General features: G+C 44.0%; 1 protein-coding gene across 5 annotated transcripts in view; it reads right to left on the bottom strand.

The window, feature by feature from the left end:
- LOC121004861 (rap1 GTPase-GDP dissociation stimulator 1-like) overlaps positions 1–22892 on the bottom strand; it is a 354733-nt gene that overhangs the window by 45689 nt on the left and 286152 nt on the right. For all 5 annotated transcript variants that reach the window (XM_040437255.1, XM_040437258.1, XM_040437256.1 and 2 more), the window contains one exon: positions 3736–3867. In XM_040437255.1, the coding sequence (XP_040293189.1) occupies positions 3736–3867 (132 nt within the window). The remainder of the gene's footprint in view (positions 1–3735; positions 3868–22892) is intronic.

Genomic DNA, 22892 nt, shown 5'->3' on the forward strand with positions numbered 1-22892 from the left:
TAAGCAGTGGCCCCCTATAAGATTGGGAGGACTAGGCCCAAAGGTGACAAGACTACTACTCCACAGTAACGTTTATGAAAATCTCTGTAGGTTATTCATAACATAGCATGGGTTTCTGTGTATTTGTTAATTGTAAAGGAGGTATCTCATGAAATATTTCATACCAAGAGCTCAAAATTGCCATCAGTAGCTATTTTAAAGTTATTTACATTGTTTCTATTATGACAAAAATAAACTTTTTATGTATTTTTATTCCCATGTCTCCCTTAGCGATGTTGGTAATATTTGTTGCTGGGATGGGCTTTGAATGGGATCAGTTGTCTTCCCCCTCTGGCAGCTGAAAATATAGTCCCCTCTCTCCATGCAGAAGGAGTCTTCTTGGCTATACTGCCATGCTACTGCAGAGGCTTTGCTTCTTCATTGACAAACAAGGCCAAAAACAATTTCTGTTGGCTGTGATGCATTGAACTGAGGATGATTATGCAGAGAAGTAGATGTGGGGGGAGAATGATTGAGCATGCACATCAACCAGTATTCAACTCATTAAGTAGATGTGCACAGTGCTATATACTTTGAACATGAGACGGCACTATACTATGTAAGTAAATATCACGAAAATCATTTTGATAACAAGTAAATGCCAAATATGCTTAAGTTTTTGGAGCTACACAATGAATATATCATGTATTTGTAATAGGGATCTATACATTATGGACCTCCTATTGTATAGTCACAGTGGTCTCAAATTAGATATATGTGGAACTGAGAATGCCTTTATGTATTTAAATTTATATATAACTTTTATTTATGTCTTATAAAATAAGTGAGACAATAAGGTGTAGTAGAAACCTGCACTATAGAAGGGAGGGGGCACTCTGCGTCTATAGTTGCAATTGAGGCCTGGTTTCCTAGTCTGTTGGGGGAATGCTGGGGAGGAGCCTACTAAAGAGGACACTAACTCTCCCTGAGTGCTCGCCCTACTTGACCTAGTCTACTGGGTGTGAATACCTCAGTGGCTGTAGTCGGGGCACTCGTCCTTATAAGGACGACCCCCAGCCTCAGGAACCTCGGGCCTGTGCTGTAAGGCCCTATGCTCTTAAAAAAACGGTTATGCATGGAGCATCTTTTGTCCCTCATTGACAAGTAGCTTTCGACTGCTTTGAGACCTAAATGGTGTTGAATAGAGCTATATAGGGCCTCAACGTCTATGGATGCAAACCTAGTTTGGTCGTCCATACACACGCCACTGAGTCTCAGTAAGAGATCTGAAGTTTCACGTATGTAGGACGGCAGTGTTTCCACAAAGGGTCTGATGATTTTATCAATATATATGCATGTATTTTGCCCCAGGCTCCCTACCCCTGATACAATGGGGCGCCCTTTTAGTGGTACGGTGCCCTTATGGATCTTGGGTGTGGAATAGAAAGTAGCTGTGACTGGAAACTTGGGAGGAGAAAGTCCATTTCTGTCTCGTCTATCAGTTTGTCCCTGAGTCCTTTAGTCAGAATCTGCCTCAGTTCTATAAGAAATAGAGGACCAGGATCCTGCACTAGGACTTCGTATGTTTCCTTATCTTGTAGGATATCTAGGCACATCTTTTTATAGATGTCCTGATCCATTACAACTAGGTTCCTCCCTTATCTGAGGGTTTTATTATTAGCTTGCGGTCCTTTTCTAAGTTCTTGAGGGCTATATGATCTTCCTTATTCAAGTTCGATGTGCTTTTAGTAGTGTTGATTAATTCAAGGTCCCTGGTTACTAGTTTGTGAAAAATGGACACACTTGAATCTGGTAGAGGTGGCGGCATCTGAGTACTTTTTAGTTTTAGTTCAGTGAAGGGACCCTCCCCTCTATCTCTCTCGCCTTCCTCCATCAGATTAACAAGTGTGCGTGTGGCTTCAAGTTCCCTAGGGTTCATGTTAAGTTCTCCATAGTTCTTACGGTCTTGAAGGCGGAAATGTTTATGCCAGAGTAGTTTACGTGTGAATAAGGCTACATCTTTGCTCCATTCGAAAGTGTCATATCTGACTGTAGGGACAAATGACAGCCCTTTACTCAGAAGGGATAAATCGCTAGAGGATAAGCTATGGGAAGAGAGGTTGAGAATTTGCATTTTGCTAGTCAGTTTGTTTTGTCCTGGATCTCCCCCTACACTTTGTTTCTTAGTTGATAAGGCATTGGTGTGGGGGCCTGGGCCAAAAAAGTAGAGGAAGAGGCTGATGATGAGGGGTGCCCTGTTAACCAATATCCCTGATGAGCCGAGTCCACACTTGGTGAAACGCGTTGGATAAAGGTACAAAGACATCTACTAGGGAGGTAAGAGCATAGGGCCTTACAGCACAGGCACGAGGTTCCTGAGGCTGGGGGTCATCCTTATAAGGACGAGTGCCCCGACTACAGCCACTGAGGTATTCACACCCAGTAGACTAGGTCAAGTAGGGCGAGCACTCAGGGAGCGTTAGTGTCCTCTTTAGTAGGCTCCTCCCCAGCATTCCCCCAACAGACTAGGAAACCAGGCCTCAATTGCAACTATAGACCCAGAGTGCCCCCTCCCTTCTATAGTGCAGGTTTCTACTACACCTTATTGTCTCACTTATTTTATAAGACATAAATAAAAGTTATATATTAATTTAAATACATAAAGGCATTCTCAGTTCTGCATATATCTACACAATGAATATATTTAATTGTGAGACCAAACCTTTAACTGTGCAGTTGGAAAAAAAAACAACACATTTTAAATTGCAGGTCTCGCTGTCAGCAGCTATTTATGCAGATTTTAACATCTGATTGAAGTGGAGTACTACTTATGCCGCATTTCTCATACACACAAGTCACAAATTTCTTGGCAAACTATATTTTTTACAAAACTTTTTGACTTTTTTGTGATTTATACTTGGAAGGGGTATGGCCTCTTGCAGCCTGAAAGATTTAGGCCACCTTCAGTGCTTGATCAGTGATTTCCATCAGTGATTGTGAGCCAAAAGAAGTGGATCCTACTCAGAGATTGGCTATAATGGAAAGATTTGCACCTGTTCTGTTTTTGACCCATGCCTAGTTTTGGCTCACAATCACTGATGGAAATCACTGATCAAACACTGCCCAAATGCTGACTGTGTGAAAGCAATCCTAGGCATTGTTCACATTTCTGTGTCAGTGTCACAACCGCGGAAAAAAGCGTACGTGTTTCATCCATGAAGCTGTCTGTGAAGGATCCGTGGTTGGTCAGTGTGTCCGTTTTTACCATCCGTGTGTCATCCGTAATTCACTGACATTGCTCAGCTGAAAATCAATTTCTAAAGAATCTCCTATTAGTATTTAGTGTCAGCGATTTTCACTGACCCATAGACTTCAATGGGCTTGGTACGCATCAAGTAGTGCATTTCCCTGCAATTTTTTTTTTTTACTGACCCAGAAAATGCGGACAGCACACGTCAGTGAAAAATGTAAATGAGGTCTTACTAAAGTATAATGTATTCTACAAACTTCTCATAGCTGGCATACATTTGCTTTTCTGCCTCAAGGACTATCAGAAAATGCACGTGCCTCTTAATAAATTTGTGGTATGTTACCCTAGTGCACTTTTGATTAATACATTTCCCCCATAATCTTAACAAAAGTAATCAATTGGTTATGTTAATTATACTTAATCCCAGTAATAGATTTCAACAGCTATATTTTTCACCCATAGTAACTAAAAATTGTGAATTATTTTGCATATTAAACAAACATTACCATTTCTTGCAAAATTAGCAATGGTGAGTGCTCCAGTCATCTGAAGTAGGGTGTGCCGAGATGTTAGCCATAAAGGAATATTTTTGTAGACTACACCACAGCCATTGTCAAAAAGTTTCTGCATGGATTCATCTGCCAAATGACACACACATAAAAATAACTTAAACACGAAATGCAAATCTACCTAATATTTAGGCTATCTGAGCACAGGTACAGGTTTACAAACAGGAAATCCACACAAATTTACGTGCAAATTTTTGTGCTTTACCAAACCAAATTTGATGCAGTTTTGCAGCAGATCTCACCCTTTCTTTACAAAGTGTGAAATCCACACCAAAAATTGCATGAACAATCGACGCTGCAGATTTCAAAATCAGCATGGCAGGTTAATTTCTGCTCAGTTTTCTGGCACTGTATTATGCTGCAGTTTTCCGCATGAGAATCTGCAAGGAAAAACTTGTTTAACCTGCAATATATGCAGTTATCTTAAAGGGAATGTCGCCAAAATTTTTATCTACCAGTTAAAACCAGATAGCAACACATATCCTTTTTTTCTAATCTGTTTTTATTCTTCTGATTATAAAGATCACTTTACTGCAGTTACCTGCTTATTTGTCATTCTAATCCTGCCCGTAATGATATCACCTCGGTGTATAGATAAGACAGAATCCACCATTCACAATAGGTGATTGCCAAAGCTTATCTATTCTTTCCTTGTACAATGACCTCTGCACAGGTCACATAGCATGCCTAGAAAACTCTCCCATAGAACTCAATAGGGTCCCCTCCTGACCATTATGACTATGGCACATGGATTTGCTTCCTAAATGCTGTTAAGATGCTCAGGCAAGATGGCAGCTCCCATAATTATGTTCTGCAATCAGAAAAAAACAGATTAGAAAAACAGGATATGTGTTTCTTTCTGGTTTAATGATTTTTTGTGACATATTTCCTTTAAGTAAGAAATGTCATAGATTATTAGTATCCAGAAACTCATGGAATCCAGCCCACTCCCCTGGGCTACGAATGGGGAGATATATATATCCATTATTTTTCCTTATACAGGACACCAGATGAGGAAGTCGCAATGCTGAATGAATTCCCAGGGGTACCTACTCCATCTGAGACAAGTAAGCAGGAGTCTGAAGAGGAGTCAGAGGAGGATGGTGCCTGGGGGCAGGAGGAGGAGCAAGAATAGCAGTCTTTAAACTTTTCTGGGTTCCCTGGTGTTGTCTGTGGATGGGGGGAGGAGACCGAGGACGACATTCTCCTGGGCGATGAGCAGGAGCCAGGCCGCTCCACCGCTTCCAATTTAGTGCAAATGGGGGGCCTTCATGCTCCAGTGTTTGAAGAGGGACCCCCGTATAAAAAGCATAAAGGAAAAGGACCAGTACTTGGTGGCAACGTACTTAGACCCCCGGTACAATCACAAAATGGCGGACAGGTTATCAGCATCACAGAGGGCTGTCAGAATGCAGTATTTCCAGGCCTTGCTGCGAGAGATGCTGCATTCTGATTTTGCGTGCGCTGGCAGAGGAATTTCCACCCACGGAGAAACAGTTACGAGTACTAATCCTACAGCGCATGCAAGAAGAGGGCTATTTGAAGATGTGTTGGTCACTTCAGATATGAAATAATTCTTGCAGCCAACCCATCGACAGCCGCACTCCGGATCCAGCCTCAGGGAATGCCTAGACTGACAGGTGTCTGACTACATCGGGTTAATGGCCGATGTGGACGCTCTGAGAAGCGAGGAACCCCTGGACTACTGAGTGTGCAGGCTTGACGTGTGGCCAGAGCTGGCACAATTTGCCATAAAACTCTTGGCTTGCCCCTCATCGAGTGTCCTGTCCAAAAGGACATTCAGCGCAGAAGGGGGGATCGTGACCGATAAGCGCACTCGCCTAACTCACAACTGTATAAACTACCTCACATTTCTAAAAAATAATGAGACAAGGATCTCAGAGAAATTCAACACCTGTGACGACCATGTTTAATTGAATTTCCTCATGACATCCCACAAATATCTGCCACCACCCAGAACAAATATTGGTCCCTGTCTTAGGTAAATACAGCGGCATAAAAGGCCTTTTCTGTCCAGTGAATGCCTAATGTTTGGGATCTTGGAGGAATTCAACATCTGTGACGACCACGTGTTATCGAATTTCAACTATTATAATTTGTTTTTTTTTCCAAGAGGGGGGATTTTGTTCTTTTAAACATATGTATTTGACAGCTATTTGTACTGGCCTGCAGTAAAATTCATATCTAATGACCGTCTAATATACCTCCAGCCACATAATCACTTGATCATTTATGTACGGTGATTGCATAATTTTTGGGGCCTGTAATCTAACTGGCCAACAGTAAAATTGTTACAGGTGACCGCCTAATGTACAGTACAGACCAAAAGTTTGGACACACCTTCTCATTCAAAGAGTTTTCTTTATTTTCATGACTATTAAAATTGTAGATTCACACTGAAGGCATCAAAATTATGAATTAACACATGTGGAATTATATACATAACAAACAAGTGTGAACCAACTGAAAATATGTCATATTCTAAGTTCTTCAAAGTAGCCACCTTTAGCTTTGATTACTGCTTTGCACACTCTTGGCATTCTCTTGATCAGCTTCAAGAGGTAGTCCCCTGAAATGGTTTTCACTTCACAGGTGTGCCCTGTCAGGTTTAATAAGTGGGATTTCTTGCCTTATAAATGGGGTTGGGACCATCAGTTGCGTTGAGGAGAAGTCAGGTGGATACACAGCTGATAGTCCTACTGAATAGACTGTTAGAATTTGTATTATGGCAAGAAAAAGGCAGCTAAGTAAAGAAAAACGAGTGGCCATCATTACTTTAAGAAATGAAGGTCAGTCAGTCAGCTGAAAAAATTGGGAAAACTTTGAAAGTAAGGGCTATTTGACCATGAAGGAGAGTGATGGGTGCTGCGCCAGATGACCTGGCCTCCACAGTCACCGGACCTGAACCCAATCAAGATGGTTTAGGGTGAGCTGGACCGCAGAGTGAAGGCAAAAGGGCCAACAAGTGCTAAGCATCTCTGGGAACTCCTTCAAGACTGTTGGAAGACCATTTCAGGTGACTACCTCTTGAAGCTCATCAAGAAAATGCCAAGAGTGTGCAAAGCAGTAATCAAAGCAAAAGGTGGCTACTTTGAAGAACCTAGAATATGACATATTTTCAGTTGTTTCACACTTGTTTGCTATGTATATAATTCCACATGTGTTAATTCATAGTTTTGATGCCTTCATAGTCATGAAAATAAAGAAAACTCTTTGAATGAGAAGGTGTGTCCAAACTTTTGGTCTGTATTGTACCTCCAGTCACATTATCAATTGTGCTTTTCTGTACGGTGAATGAATAATTTTTGGGGCCTGTAGTCCACTGGCCTGCTGTCAAATTGATATCCATTGACCGTTTAATATACCTCCGGCCACATAATCACTTGATCATTTATGTACGTTGAATGCATAATTTTTGGGGCCTGTAATCGAACTGGCCAACAGTAAAATTGTTATACGGTGACCGCCTAATGTATCTCCAGCCACATTATCAATAGTTCTTTTCTGTACTGTGAATGAATAATTTTTGGGGCCTGTAGTCCATTGGCCTGCTGTAAAATTGATATCCATTGACCGTCTAATATACCTTCGGTCACATAATCACTTGATCTTTTATGTACAGTGAATGCATATGTCACCGCCAGCTCTCTGAGAAGGTTGGTAGACGTTCTTCTGTACCTCTTGTATGATGTTCTTTGTTTTGGTTTCACTTTGTCATCTCCTTTCCTTCTCCCAGCTGTCACCTATTCACACTAATTGCCTCCCTTTATATTCCCTCCCATACTGCCTCACTTTGCGGTTTATACTACTTCCTGGATTGAAGTGATCACTGCTGGAGACTGCTTGTTCAGATAAGTCCTTTCTTGTATTGTGTTTCTTTGCTGGCTTGAATCTAGGTGACCCTGACTCCCTCCGTATTAAGTGCAGGGAGCCGGTGGTCGTGTCCCCTCACTATTATAGGGTTTTCAGGTGTCATACAGTCTAGGTACGAGGGCATGCAATCGTCTACCTCTGAGACCTTTTGTATGTGCTTAGCAGTCAGGGTGAGCTCTTACGGTTTTACAGCTCCTTAGTTTGGGATCAAGCCAGTCGGATGTTTATCCATAACTTCCAGATATCTGCTATATCATCCGTGACAGCATAATTTTTGGGGCCTGTAATCTAACTGGCCAACAGTAAAATTGTTATACGGTGACCGCCTAATTTACCTCCAGCCACAGTATCAATTGTGCTTTTCTGTCCGGTGAATGCCTAATGTTTGGGGCCTGTACTACACTAGCCTGCAGTAAAATTGATATTGAATGATCTTCTAATATACCTCCAGCCACATAATTACTTGCTCTTTTCTGTCCGGTGAATGCCTAATGTTTGGGACCTCGGAAGAATTCAACACCTGTTGATGACGACCACATGGTATAGAATTTCAACTATTATTATTTGTTTTTTTTTTCAAGAGGGGGGATTTTGTTAGCCATGTTTTTAATCGAATTTTATATTTTTTGTTCTTTTAATATGTATTTGACATCTATTTGTACTGGCTTGCAGTAAAATTGATACCCAATGACCATCTAATATACCTCCGGCCACATAATCACTTGATGTTTTCTGTCAGGTGAATGCCAAATTTTTGGGGCCTGTACTCCTGTGGCCTAAAATAAATTTTTTCTAGGCTCCAACAGGCCACAATTTTTGACAGTTTCCCTTTAAGATGCATAAAAATGGCCCCTGATTAAAATACATATTTTTTGTGGGAATTTTTGCCATTGATCCCCCTCTGGTATGTCACTGTCCATGTTGTGGGACGATTTGTGCACTTCTTGTAAGTATTTGTTGGCTGCAATAATGACCTGAAGGTTTTTCAGGTTCGCCTGCCATTAAAGTGAATGGGTGCCGCCGGAAACTTGCGGTTTGCGAACATTTGATTCGCGAATCGTTCTGGCCAATGTTCGTCCATCACTAGTGGTTATCAAGGCCCTAATTTTTTTCAAAGCCAGGCCGGGGAGGGTCCCAGTACTTCAGAAAGTCCAGGCAACCTTTTCCAGATCAAGGCCCCCAGACAGCAAAGAAGGGAAGGAATCCAAAAAGATGCAGGGTGTGTTCCAAAATAGGGATAAGGAAAGACACCATTTACCACTGTGAAAACTGCTCTGAAAAACCTGGTCTGTGCATGCAGGAGTGTTTTAAAATCTATGATTCATCCATGGAGTATTAATTTTATTTCATCCTTGATGTACCCTGTAGTTTTATTATCTTATAGCTCTGATTTAGTCTGCATAGCTTACAGATCCACTTTTCACCAACCACTACATATTCATTTCTGTGAAACACCTGTTAGATCAAAAGTACCCTTTCTACTCCTTAAAATATTTGTACGGGGGTGTTCTTTCCAAAATGGGGTCACTATTTGAGGTTTTTAATTTCTGGGGACCTCATGAATTTTGTAAATGCGACATGGCACCTGAAATCCATGTCTGCCAATTCAGGTCAGCAAAATCCATATTTTGCTGTTTGACTCTAGAGCCCTGCTGTGCACCCATACATCATTTTTGAGCACATATGAGGAGTTGCCGTATTTGGGGGGAAATGGGGTGAATTTTGTCCTGTTCCCTTTTTGGGAAAGTGAAAAAATGTGGGTATAAAGCAACTTTTTCTAGAAAAAAATGCAATTTTTAATTTTTACTGCCAAGTGTTTCCTAATTCTAGGAAACACCTTTGAGGTCAAAGTGCTGACTATACACCTTGAAAGATTCCTTGAGGGGTGTAGTTTTTAAAATGGGGTCACTTTTTGGGGGTTTCCACTGTAGGGCCACCTCAGGGTGTCTTCATATGCAACATAGCTCCCAGATACCATTCCAGTTAAATCCGCTCTCCAAAAGCCATATGGTGCTCCTTCCACTATGAAGCCTGCTATGCGCCCATACATCAGTTTTTGAGCACATATGGAGTGTTTCTGTAAACTCCAGAATCAGGGTAATAGATTTTGAATTTTGTTTGGCTGTTAACCCTAAATGGTTAACAAAGTTTGAAAATCAGTTTTGAATAGCTTGAGAGATGTTGTACTTTTTCATAGGTATATAACTTTTACTCACTGAAAAAAGTGGTCCACTTCTAATTATAGTGGATTTGATTAGACCTATAAGAGGCCATATTGTTATATGCTATGTATTTTAAAGACGGCCGAGAGGGGTTCATGGAAAGGACACTGTTCATAAGGTTTATTTTCTCATGGTTGTACCAGTCGGAGAAGAGGCATTCTTTTCTCCTTTTGGATTTATGACTGAGATAAGGATATTCTATGGACTCAGCTGGTGCTAATTACCTCTACAATTTGAGATGTATTAACGAAGCAGAAAATCTGTAATATCTATATACATGTATAATGAACCTTAGTTTTGTTTGTATAAGAAAATCAATAGGACCTATGTATTGTTTTGTATTGAATATTATGAAGGACATTTATGTATCTGTTAGCATATATATATATTTCTCAATAGGAACAAATACCTTCCTAGAGTATGATGAAAACAGTTTAAGTATAAACCTTGTTAATGAGTCTCTGTCTAGGGAAAGATGTGTTATTTTAACTAACCATCAATCATTATATTATTATTGGTACATATATCTGAGTGTGGGAAACATCCAACTGGTACCTAAAAGTCTGTGCTTAATTGTTATACGTATCAGAACTAATCCCTGGAGCTCAGATTTTTTGGTTCCATATGTCATGTGTATAGAATGTGAGATAAAGTCAAACTTGGATATTTAACCCTTACTAGAATGATACTAATAGCTTAGTTAATAGTGTCACCTAGAGGAAAATTTAGTAACATTACACCAACAGCAGAAATTTATTTTAGGTAATACAATGACATCATCGTCATTATCATATGTACACCACTAGCCAACAATGATTGGAAAACTCCAAGCTAGGAAGGTGTGTCTAACTGATAAGTTTGTGAACATAAACCACACACACATAAGGAAAAAAAAAACTGCAACAGGAGAAAAGACAGTTGGAACATGGAAAACTCAGAGAAGCAAAGAAAGCTCAGGAGAAAACTCCCAATGACCAGAACAGACTTTGGAGCTGACTTCCCTTCGTCTCTGCACATCATTTGCATTCTCGGGTAACTTATAACTTTATTCTGATATAAATTAATTAGCCTGATATTTAGAAAACTCCTCGTTGTATGGCGGATGTATAGTTTTAAAAGTGCTACATCGATATTGTCACTATTCAGTAAAGATGCATATTACTAAACAAAGGATCTAATATTGATTTCAGAGGAAACTCTCTGATTGGAATAATTTCATTCCATAGTCAATACTATCAATACTAGGCTTGATAATTTATAAGTTGTGTGGCAATACTACCCGATTATCCGGAATGCGTTCGCTGAGCCATAAGCTCGAACATGCGCCGTGGATACACATGTCAGAACCTGGAATCAGCCTCACAGGACGCACTGCACATGCGCCAGCCGGCAATGAGGAGTGAATAAATTAGCAGTGGGGCGGTGCTGGGCTCCAGGAGAGGGGGCGCGTCTGAGCCCTAACGGCCGGAGGGACAGCCCCTTGGGCTCCTTACTCAGGTAATTACCATATTAATAAAAGTGATTTTCTAGACAAAGGACACTTAGGGTAGTAATACTTGTATATTTTAATACAAAACGAGCAGACTGATGTGATGATGTTAAAAGCTCTGTCACTAAAATCCAGGTGACAGAATGCCTTTAAGGTGAAAAATGGGAGGGTCCTGAAGGGGTTAAACATCAATTGTTAAAACAGTGTGTTGTGTTCTGTGCTCTGTGTTCAAGTGTCTAACTGTTGATATAATGCTTGTATATGCAGTTTGACCTTTATTTTGGATGTTAACTGTATGTGGGACCAGCAACAACTATTGTGTCTACACTGCAAATTCTTACCATTTACTAGTATACTAGTACTACTACTATACTATTTACTTTACCTGTGCTGTGTGTTTGGTTGTGTATTAAAGGGGTTGTCCGGGTTCAGAGCTGAAACCAGAAATACCTCCATTTTCACCCAGGCAGACCCCCTGACTTGAGAATTGGAGCAGTTCATGCTCCGATGCTCTCCTTTGCCCTGCGCTAAATCGTGCAGGGCAAAGACATTTTCAGGAGTTCAGGTGACGAACCGGGCTCTCCATGGGGCTGCCAGGAAGCCCGGTGACATTACCGGCACTGATGGGCGGGCTTTAGCGCTGCCCTAGCCAGTAAAATGTCTTGGGCAGCTCTAAAGAACGCCCATCAGAGACGGTGACGTCACCGAACACACTGCCGGGCGGACGCTTCCGCCTGGCAGTGTGTTATTGCGAACAAAAGAGCGAGCTAGCGCAGGGCAAGGGAGCGCATCGGAGCATGAGATGCTCCGATGCTAACATTAGGGGAACTGCCTGGGTGAAAATATGGGTATGTCCGGGTTCAGCTCTGAACCCGGACAACCTCTTTAAGGTATTTTCACCATGGATATTTAATAAAGATAATATTTATATTATAACTGGGATTGCTGTCACATTCAATCCTCGTAGGCTTGCAGTTTACGATTTGAGCTCGTTTCTGAACACTGGTGATTGGTAAAGGAACGCAATTTTTGTAATTGTATCTTTATTAGTGCTGGGCGAGCATGCTCGGCCGAACACAAATTTTACAAACCGGATTCCAAAAAAGTTGGGACACTATACAAATCGTGAATAAAAACTGAATGCAATGATGTGGAGGTGCCAACTTCCAATATTTTATTCAGAATAGAACATAAATCACGGAACAAAAGTTTAAACTGAGAAAAGGAACCATTTTAAGGGAAAAATATGTTGATTCAGAATTTCATGGTGTCAACAAATCCCAAAAAAGTTGGGACAAGGCCATTTTCACCACTGTGTGGCATCTCCCCTTCTTCTTACAACACTCAACAGAGGTTTAGGGACCGAGGAGACCAGTTTCTCAAGTTTAGAAAAAGGAATGCTCTCCTATTCTTGTCTAATACAGGCCTCTAACTGTTCAATCGTCTTGGGCATTCTTTGTTGCACCTTCCTCTTTATGATGCGCCAAATGTTCTCTATAGGTGAAAGATCTGGACTGCAGACTGGCCATTTCAGTACCCGGATCCTTCTCCTACGCAGCCATGATGTTGTGATTGATGCAGAATGTGGTCTGGCATTATCTTGTTGAAAAATGCAGGGTCTTCCCTGAAAGAGATGACGTCTGGATGGGAGCATATGTTGTTCTAGAACCTGAATATATTTTTCTGCATTGATGGTGCCTTTCCAGACATGCAAGCTGCCCATGCCACACGCACTCATGCAACCCCATACCATCAGAGATGCAGGCTTCTGAACTGAGCGTTGATAACAACTTGGGTTGTCCTTGTCCTCTTTAGTTCGGATGACATGGCGTCCCAGATTTCCAAAAAGAACTTCGAATCGTGACTCGTCTGACCACAGAACAGTCTTCCATTTTGCCACACTCCAATTTAAATGATCCCTAGCCCAGTGAAAACGCCTGAGCTTGTGGAGCTTGCTTAGAAATGGCTTCTTCTTTGCACTGTAGAGTTTCAGCTGGCAACGGCGGATGGCACGGTGGATTGTGTTCACTGACAATGGTTTCTGGAAGTATTCCTGAGCCCATTCTGTGATTTCCTTTACAGTAGCATTTCTGTTTGTGGTGCAGTGTCGTTTAAGGGCCCGGAGATCACGGGCATCCAGTATGGTTTTTACGGCCTTGACCCTTACGCACAGAGATTGTTCCAGATTCTCTGAATCTTCGGATGATGTTATGCACAGTTGATGATGATAGATGCAAAGTGTGGCGAAACCAACCTCGCCACTGGGTTTTGGAGGGGCCTGGCTACTAGCCTCTTGCCCCAGGATTATGGGCCCTCTCATCAGCCAGGCTTCATTTGTTCACAAAGGACTTGGACTAACTTGAACTCTCACCCCCACGAATTAGACCAGGGTTCAAGTTAGTCCATTACGTTTAGTAATTGTATTTTGTGGATTGCGTCTCAGACAATGCTCATTGTATTTTGTTTATTGCGGTACAGACAGAGGGAAGGGGATTTTGTGTACAATTGCTGGGGAGGTTTGAATACTGTAAATGCATGTGATTGGCTGTTTTTACAAAACCCTGTGGGTGGTGGCCTTGTTGGAAGATGTGTATAAAATGCTTGTGTGTTAGAATAAAGTGGTTGCTTTTATACCTTCATGAAGTTTTGGCTCATGTTTGGGGAATGTGATAACTACACTCTTGGGGATTGCTATATCACAATACTCCCCTGAGTATAAGCTCTTGTAGGAGCTTGTTCATGGTTTCTGCTCTCTGGATGTAGGAGAGGTTCACCCACTGGAAGCTGAAGCCCAGTCTTGGGTCCAGCATGGGTGGAGGACGGTGAGACCCCAACCAAGCTGCGGCAGTTTGTGGGGTCTGCAGTGTGTACGGTGTCAAGTGGAGTGCTTGGAGTCCTCTGGAAGCACTAGGAGCATATATCGACGGAGGTACCCGGTCGAGGTGCTAGGCGTTCCGTTACACAAAGTCTTTGCAATTTTTCGCTGGGTAACACCTTTCTGATATTGCTCCACTCTCTTTCTGCGCAACATTGTGGGAATTGGTGATCCTCTACCCATCTTGGCTTCTGAGAGACACTGCCACTCTGAGAAGCTCTTTTTATACCCAATCATGTTGCCAATTGACCTAATTAGTGTTAATTGGTCTTCCAGCTCTTCGTTATGCTCAAATGTACTTTTTCCAGCCTCTTATTGCTACTTGTCCCAACTTTTTGGGGATTTGTTGACACCGTGAAATTTTAAATCAACGTATTTTTCCTTTAAAATGATACATTTACTCGGATTAAACGTTTGATCTGTCATCTACGTTCTATTACAAATAAAATATTGACATTTGCCATCTCCACATCATTGCATTCAGTTTTTATTCACAATTTGTTTAGTGTCCCAACTTTTTTGGAATCCGGTTTGTAATCCAGTATCGCAGTGTTTGGCCGAACACAGCGTGTGCTCGAGCGCGATGCTCGAGTCTCTTCCCTGCACGTGCAGGAAGTACTGTCATTCACTGTAATGCCGTAACCATGTTGGCTACTGGCATTACAGTGATTGGCTGGCCAGAACACGTCATCGGCTGCTATATAGCACCCGATGACACATGTTCAGCTCAGTCTTAGTCAGGGAGAGTTGTGCTGAAGAAGGGACACATAGTGTAGGGAGTGAAATACTAATATTTTTTATTAAAAAAACTTGTTACAGACCCAAAATTCCTTTAAAGGACTATTGTTGCATCTGGCAGCAATATAATTATTAGCGCAACCTGCGCTAAATTGCGTGGAATTGTTAGAGAGACCCAAAAGTCCTTTAAGGCTGGGGTCACACCTGAGCGTTTTACAGCGCGTTCCTACGCGCTGTAAAACGCTCAACAGGCAAGAACCAATGTTTCCCTATGGGAAGGGTTCTCACCTGGGCGTTTTACAACGCGTACGATCGCGCTGTAAAACGCCCGACGCTCAAACAAGTTCTTGAGCTTCTTTAGGGCGTCTTGTCGCGCGTTCCCGTACATAGACTTCAGCGGGAACGCGCGTCAATGGGCGTTCGCTTGTTCCGGAGCCGCGTCTGTACACGCGCATACAATCGCTCCATCCTGTACGCTCAGGTCTGAACCCAGCCTAAAGGATTATTGTTGTATCTGGCAGCATATAAGTATTAGCGCAACGTGCGCTAAATTGCGTGGTATTGTTAAAGAGACTCAAAAGTCCGGCAGCAATATATATTTTTAGCGCAACCTGCACTAAATAGCTTGCAATTGTTTGGCCGCTGCAGACAGCGACATTATCTGCGCAGTATAATGTTAGCGCATGCGAAATATCAGTGACATTCAGTGAAATTTTTTTCGCTGCTGGTGACAGCGACAATATCTGCACTACATCTCCTGTGTAATGTGTACACAGCCTAAATATATCTGTGACATCCAGTGTACTTTTTCTGTAGAAGGTGTCCGCTGCAGACAGTTACATTACCTGCGCTACATCTCCTGTATAACGTTTGCGTATCTGAAATATCAGTGACCTTAAGTCAATTTTTTTTGCTGCTGGTGGCAGCGACATTACCTGCACTACATCTCCTGTATAACGTTTGCCCATCCTAAATATCAGTGACATTAATTTAGTGTAATTTTTTATTAGCCGGTGGTGACAACGATATTACTTGCGCTATACCTCCTGTATAACGTTTGTGCAACCTAAATATTAGTGACATTCATTTAGTGTAATTTTTTTATTAGGCGGTGGTAACTGCGACATTACTTGCGCTATACCTCCTGTATAATGTTTGCGCATCCTAAAATTATCTGTCATTCAGTGTACTTTTTTCATTGACGCTGCGGACAGCGACATTATCTGTGCTACATCTCCTGTTTAACGTGTGCGCATCCTAAAAATATCTGTGACATTCTGTGTACTTTATTTGCGCATACACTTACAAGACCTGCGCTACGCTACGTGTAACATTGCAACATACTTGCTTCCAGTCGGTTAAGCACCACCCTGTCTTCCACAAAGTCCAGTCTCAGTAGCCTAGAATCTGGTCAACAGAATCTTCACCCTGATCCCCCTTCCTCCCACCATATTCCGGATATTCCGAGGAGCTCTTTTCATTGACATTCCTTGATTTGGGCCTCTCGACAAGCCCGCTTGAAGAGGGACATGAAGAGATATTATGCCCTGATTCTCAAACTCTTGAGCATCCACAGTCACAAGAAGATGACTGTGGGGAACGGCAATTAGTGTTTCACGAGGTGGATGATGATGATGAGACACAGTTGCCAATAAGTCAATTGCAATTTGTGTCTCAAGTGGTTGATGATGAGGATGAGACCCAGTTGTCAATAACAGGTTGTTGTTTGGTTATCTTGCTGACTTGTTGACCTGAGTGAGGAAGTGGAAGAGGATGTGGTGGATGATGAAGTCACTGACCTAACCTGGGAAGGTGGCAAGCGGAGCGAGGACAGCAGTACAGAAGGGGAGGGATCCACAGCACCGCAACAGGCTGGAAGAGGCAGTGGGGTGGCAAAAGGGAGAAGGTGGGCCAAACAGGTTCGCAACTGTTCCCCGTAGCTCCCCCTTGCAGAAATCTCCCTTGCCAAGGGGTAGGTGTTCCGCAGTCTGGAGCTTTTTTGAGGAAACTGCGGGCGATAAAAGAATTGTCATTTGCAACCTGTGCCGTACCAACATGAGAAAGGGCATGAACATTAGCAACCTCACCACCACCAGCATAATCCGCCACATGCATCAAAGCACGCTAATAGGTGGGCCGAACGCCTGGGTCCACAATAAGTGTCTGCGGGTCACACCACTGCCTCTTCCCCTGTGTTACGTGCTGGCCAATCCCCTGTCCAAGTCGCAGGCCCGGATGCCTCCCGCTATGCACCTGGACCTTCGCAAGCACCATCAGCTAGCACATCCACTTCTAGAGGTGGGACGAATCCAATTTTTAAAAAAATCCGAATCCGAAAAGGTTCTCGAATCTATTGAATCTCGAATCCTATGAATCCTGTACATAACAAACATATTTCACATGAAAACTTACAATTACTTGTCTTGGCCCTTGGGGATCTCGGACACCACTTCAACACTTGGCTGGGGGGCTCGGTGGAGCTGATGTTGTGTTTCATCCTAATGAGAAAGATTTCATGATAAGGATTTGGAGGGGCAGAGGGATAGCAGAGCAGGGAGAGGCTGGTGCTGCTACTAGGGGGTCATACCATGGGGGAGTAATAAATCCTGCCATAATGCCCCCACAGTAGAATAATTCTCCTTATAATGTGACAGTGCAAAAAATACCCCATTTGTAATGCCCCCAGTTGAGCTAATGTCCCCATAGTGCCCCCCATGTGACAGTATAAAATACCCCTATATAGTGCCCCCAGTAAATTCCCCCATAGTGCTCCTCTCCCCCCTTCCTCCTAGTGCCCCCCATAATGTACCAGTATAAAATGCCCCATATATAGTGTCCCCCATAATTTGCAGGTATAAAATACCCCTTCTTAGTGCCCCTCCATAGATGACCCTACAGTACTCCTCTCCCCCCTTCTCCATAGTACCCACCATAATGTGTCCCAGTATAAAATGCTACTGTACAGAGCCTCCCATAAAAAATACCCCTTCTTTGTGGCCTTAGTAGATGCCCCTATAGTGCCCACCAATAATGTGCTAGTAATAAGTGCCCCTAATAATGTGCCCACATGGATGCCCCCAATCATGTGCCAGTAACAAGATCACCCCCCATCATGTGCCAGTAACAAGAGCACCCCCCATCATGTGCCAGTAACAAGAGCCCTCCCATCATGTGCCAGTAATAAGAGCCCTCCCATCATGTGCCAGTAATAAGAGCCCTCCCATCATGTGCCAGTTATAAGAGCCCCCTATCATGTGCCAGTTATAAGAGCCCCCTATCATGTGCCAGTAATAAGAGCCCCCATCATGTGCCAGTAATAAGCCCCCCCATCATGTGCCAGTAATAAGTCCCCTCATCATGTGCCAGTAATAAGCCCCCCATCATGTGCCAGTAATAAGAGCCCCTCATCATATGCAAGTAATAAGCCCCCCATCATGTGCCAGTAATAAGCCCCCATCATGTGCCAGTAATTAGATCCCCCCATCATGTGCCAGTAATAGGCCCCCCATCATGTGCCAGTAACAAGAGCCCCCCCCCCCAATGTGCCAGTAACAAGAGCCCTCCTAATGTGCCACTAAAACTATTGCACATAAAATAAACAAAAAACAGTTATACTTACTTCCATGTCAGTGATGCGATGCAGGCCTCTTCCGGCCTGTGTCCCGCGCTGTGAGGCTCAGACGGCGCAATGACGTCATCCGCCGGCCTCTGATAGGCTGCCAACCTAGTGCTTGCAGCCTATCAGAGGAAGGGGAAGGGATAATCCTCTTCCTCCCCTGCCACGCCGCAGCACAGGCATCTGTATCGCTGTCCTGAGTATGGCGATACAGATGACTACTGAGATGCGAAGTGGATTTGTCAGATTCAAATCCCGTAAATTATGTTGGGATTCGAGTCCACGAATCCAGCAGGATTCGAGGGATTTGACGGATTCGACGTCCCACCTCTATCCACTTCTGTGTCCCAGCGCAGCATACAGATGTCTATACCCCAGGCCTTTGAACAAAAGCGCAAATACCCAGCCACCCACCCACAGGCCATAGCACTAAATGGGCACCTTTCCAAATTGCTGGCGCTGGAAATGTTGCCATTTAGGCTTGTGGACACTGAGGCTTTCCGCAGTCTGATGGAGGCGGCCATCCTGTGTTTTTCACAGTTTGCAGTCCCAGCCTTGCATCAGCATGTGTCCTGTAACATCACCCGTGCCCTGACCAACGCAGTTATTGGGAAGGTCCACTTAACGACTGACACATGGACAAGTGCTTTTGGTCAGGGATGCTATATTTCCCTGACGGCACACTGAGTGAACGTTGTGGAGGCCGGCAGCGAGTCGTACCCTGGGATGGCACAGGTGCTAACCACACCAAGAAATGCGGGCCCTACTTCCATCAGGGTTTCCGTCACCACCTACTTTAGTGGCTGCAACCCCACCTTCTCCTCGTACGCCTCCTTCTCCACTTCTACCTCTGAATTATCATCTTGCAGCACCAGTCAGATATCAGTCGGTAGCTGGAAGCAGTCTAGTACTGCAGTGGGGAAGCGGCAACAGGCCGTGCTTAAACTGATCTGCTTAGGTGACAAACAGCACACCGCCGCAGAGCTGTGGCAGGGGTTAAGGGACTAGACTGAGCTGTGTCTCTGGCCACTCAACCTAGAACCAGGCATGGTTGTGTCTGATAATGGCCGTAACTTGGTGGCGGCTTTGGAGCTCGGCAAGCTCACACACATACCATGCCTAGACCACGTGTTCAACCTAGTAGTTCCGCTGTTTCTCAAAACTTACCCCAATTTGCCTGAGCTACTGGTGAAGGTGCGCTGCGTGTGTGCCCATTTCCGCAAGTCATCGACAGCTTTCGCCAGTCTGGCAATGCTGCAGCAGCGCTTGCAATTGCCAGCTGACCGACTGTTGTGCGACATGAGCTCGCACTGCAACTCCACTTTCCACATGTTGGCCAGGCTTTTGTGAGCAGTAGAGGGCAGTAGTGGAATACCAGCTGCAACGTCGTCGCCTTTGCAGTCAGCTTTCACTCTTCACAAGCGACGAGTGGGCATTCATGTCTGACCTCTGTGAGGTTTTACGCAACTTTGAGGAATCAACACAGATGGTGAGCGGCGATAACCATCCCACTTCTGTGTCTACACAAACGCTCGCTGCTCATAAATAAGGCGGATGCTTTGCATGTGGTTGAGGTGGAAATGGGGGAAGACAGTACACAGGGTGATAGCCAGACCACCTTCAGTTCGTCTTCTCAGCGCAAATTGGATGATGATAAGGAGGAGGAGGAGCAGGAGACGGTTGCCTCCGCTACAGAGGGTAGTACCCATGGAAGTTTTATTCCATCGGTTCAGAGTAGATGGGTAGAAGAAGAGGAAGAAGATGAGGAGATTGAGAGTCATCCTTCTGATGAGGACAGCGAAGTCTTGTCTGTAGGGATTCTGGCACACATAGCTGACTTTATGTTAGGCTGCCTTTCCCGTTACCCTCGCGCTGTACGCATTTTGGCCAACACCGATTACTGGTTGTTTACCCTTCTCGACCCCCACTACAAAGAGAACTTCTCCTCTCTCATTACTGTCGTGGAGAGGACGAGCAAAATGGTGCAATACCAGAAGGTCTTTGTGGAAAAATTGCTCCAAAAATTTCCAGCTGACAACGCTGGCTGCAGAGTACATATTTCCTTGGCCAACCGAGAAGGGGAGACAAGGGGAACACACAGCAGTTCCAACAGAGGCAGGACAACACTCTCTCCAATCCCTGGGACAGTTTTATGATACCCCGCCAGCACCCTCAATCTGATAGGCGGCCTACTTTCACAAGGAGGGAAAAATTTGGTCAGATGGTGAAGGAGTACGTAGCAGACCGTGTCAGGGTCCTCAGTGAACCCTCTGTACCTTACAACTATTGGGTGTTCAAGCTGGACACGTGGCACGAACTGGCGCTCTACGCCTTGGAGGTGCTGGCCTGCCATGCCACAAGCGTTTTGTCAGAGCGTGTATTTAGTGCTGGGGGCATAATAACTGATAAGCGCATCTGCCTGTCAACTGAAAATTCTGACCGGTTGACTCTTATAAAAATTAACAAGGCCGGAATTGCCCCTGACTTCTCTACTCCACCAGAGGAAAGCGGCTGAACATAAAGGCACTCTAAATGTGGCTTTTATGGTGTATTGAATACACTGTATTCCCATGCACCCCTTCCACCACTAAAAAGGGTATATGGTTCAATCTCCCTTTTCTCGTCCTCCTCCTCCATCATATCAACATGCTTATTAGGCTTTCATCGCTCCTAATGTCTTAGAGTGTCAGCTCAGCAGCAGGCCCTCACCATAATGTTTTAGAGGGTCACCAGCAGGCCCTCGCCCATAATGTTTTTCAGGGTCCCCAGCAGGCCCTCAACCATAATGTTTTTGAGGGTCACCAGCAGGCCCTCACCCATGATGTTTTTGAGGGTCACCGACAGGCCCTCGCCCATAATGTTTTTGAGGGTCACCAGCAGGCCCTCACCCCTAATGTTTTACATGGTCAGATCATCAGCAGGCACTCACCCCTAATGTTTTAGAGGGTCAGATCAGCAAAAGACCCTCACTCCTAACATACCGAAGGACATAACGGGAGAACGGAGTGGCGCCCAGGGATAATAGTAAGTGCAGTGAGATCCCTGGGCACCGCTGTATATGTCATGATACTTAGTTCACAATGTTTGGACCGATGAAAGGTCCTCTTTAATGCTCAGGTTCTCCCATTGACTTCCATTGTGCTCGGGTGCTCTGTAGAGCACCCGAGCATCCCGAGGTGTTCTACTCGGACACCCAAGCACTTTGGTGCTCGACCAACACTAATCTTTATGTATTATCGTACAATTTAGGAGATTCTCATAGATTTAGCAGTTCATATTGCCAATAATATAGTCCCTTAACCCCTTAAGGACTTAGGACATACCGGTACGTCATGAGTTTAAAATCATTCAGCCGGCATCCTGTCATGTGACCCCCCCCGTATCGGCGATCGCAGCAAACCGCAGGTCAATTCAGACCTGCGGTTTGCTGCGCTTTTAGCCGATTCTGATCCCCCCGATTCTGACCCCCCCCTGCACCCCTGAATGATATTATGTGGGCGGGTGGTGCAGGGGGGGTGTCGCAGGGGGTGCAGGAGGCGGGCGGCAGGCGGGATCGCGATCCCCCGCCCGCCTCCCCTTGAATAATCGTTGGTGGACAGTGGTTATACCAGGGTGTCAGCACATTGCTGACACCCTGGTATAAACGGCTGACATCGGTGATGCGATGTCAGCCGTTTAACCCTTTCCATACAGCGGTCCGTACCCTACCCAAGATAATCGCCCAAAAACTGAAAAAACTATGGCTCTTAGACTATGGAAACAATAAAACATGATTTTTTGTTGTTGAAATCATTGTGTAAAACTTACATAAATAAAAAAAATTGTATACATATTAGGTATCGCCACATCCATGACAACCTGCTCTATAAAATTACCACATGATCTAACCTGTCAGATGAATGTTGTAAATAACAAAAAATAAAAACGTGCCAAAAAATCTATTTCTTGTTACCTTGCCGCACAAAAAAGTGTAATATAGAGCAACCAAAAATAATATGTAACCTAAACTAGTACCAACAAAACTGCCACCCTATCCCGTAGTTTCTAAAATGGGGTCACTTTTTTGGAGTTTCTACTCTAGGGGTGCATCAGGGGGGCTTCAAATGGGACATGGTGTCAAAAAAAACAGTCCAGCAAAATCTGCCTTCCAAAAACCGTATGGCATTCCTTTCCTTCTGCGCCCTGCTGTGTGCCCGTACAGCGGTTTACAACCACATATGGGGTGTTTCTGTAAACTACAGAATCAGGGCCATAAATAAT

Source organism: Bufo bufo, chromosome 6 (assembly GCF_905171765.1).
Source record: "Bufo bufo chromosome 6, aBufBuf1.1, whole genome shotgun sequence".
Classification (NCBI taxonomy): Eukaryota; Metazoa; Chordata; class Amphibia; order Anura; family Bufonidae; genus Bufo; species Bufo bufo.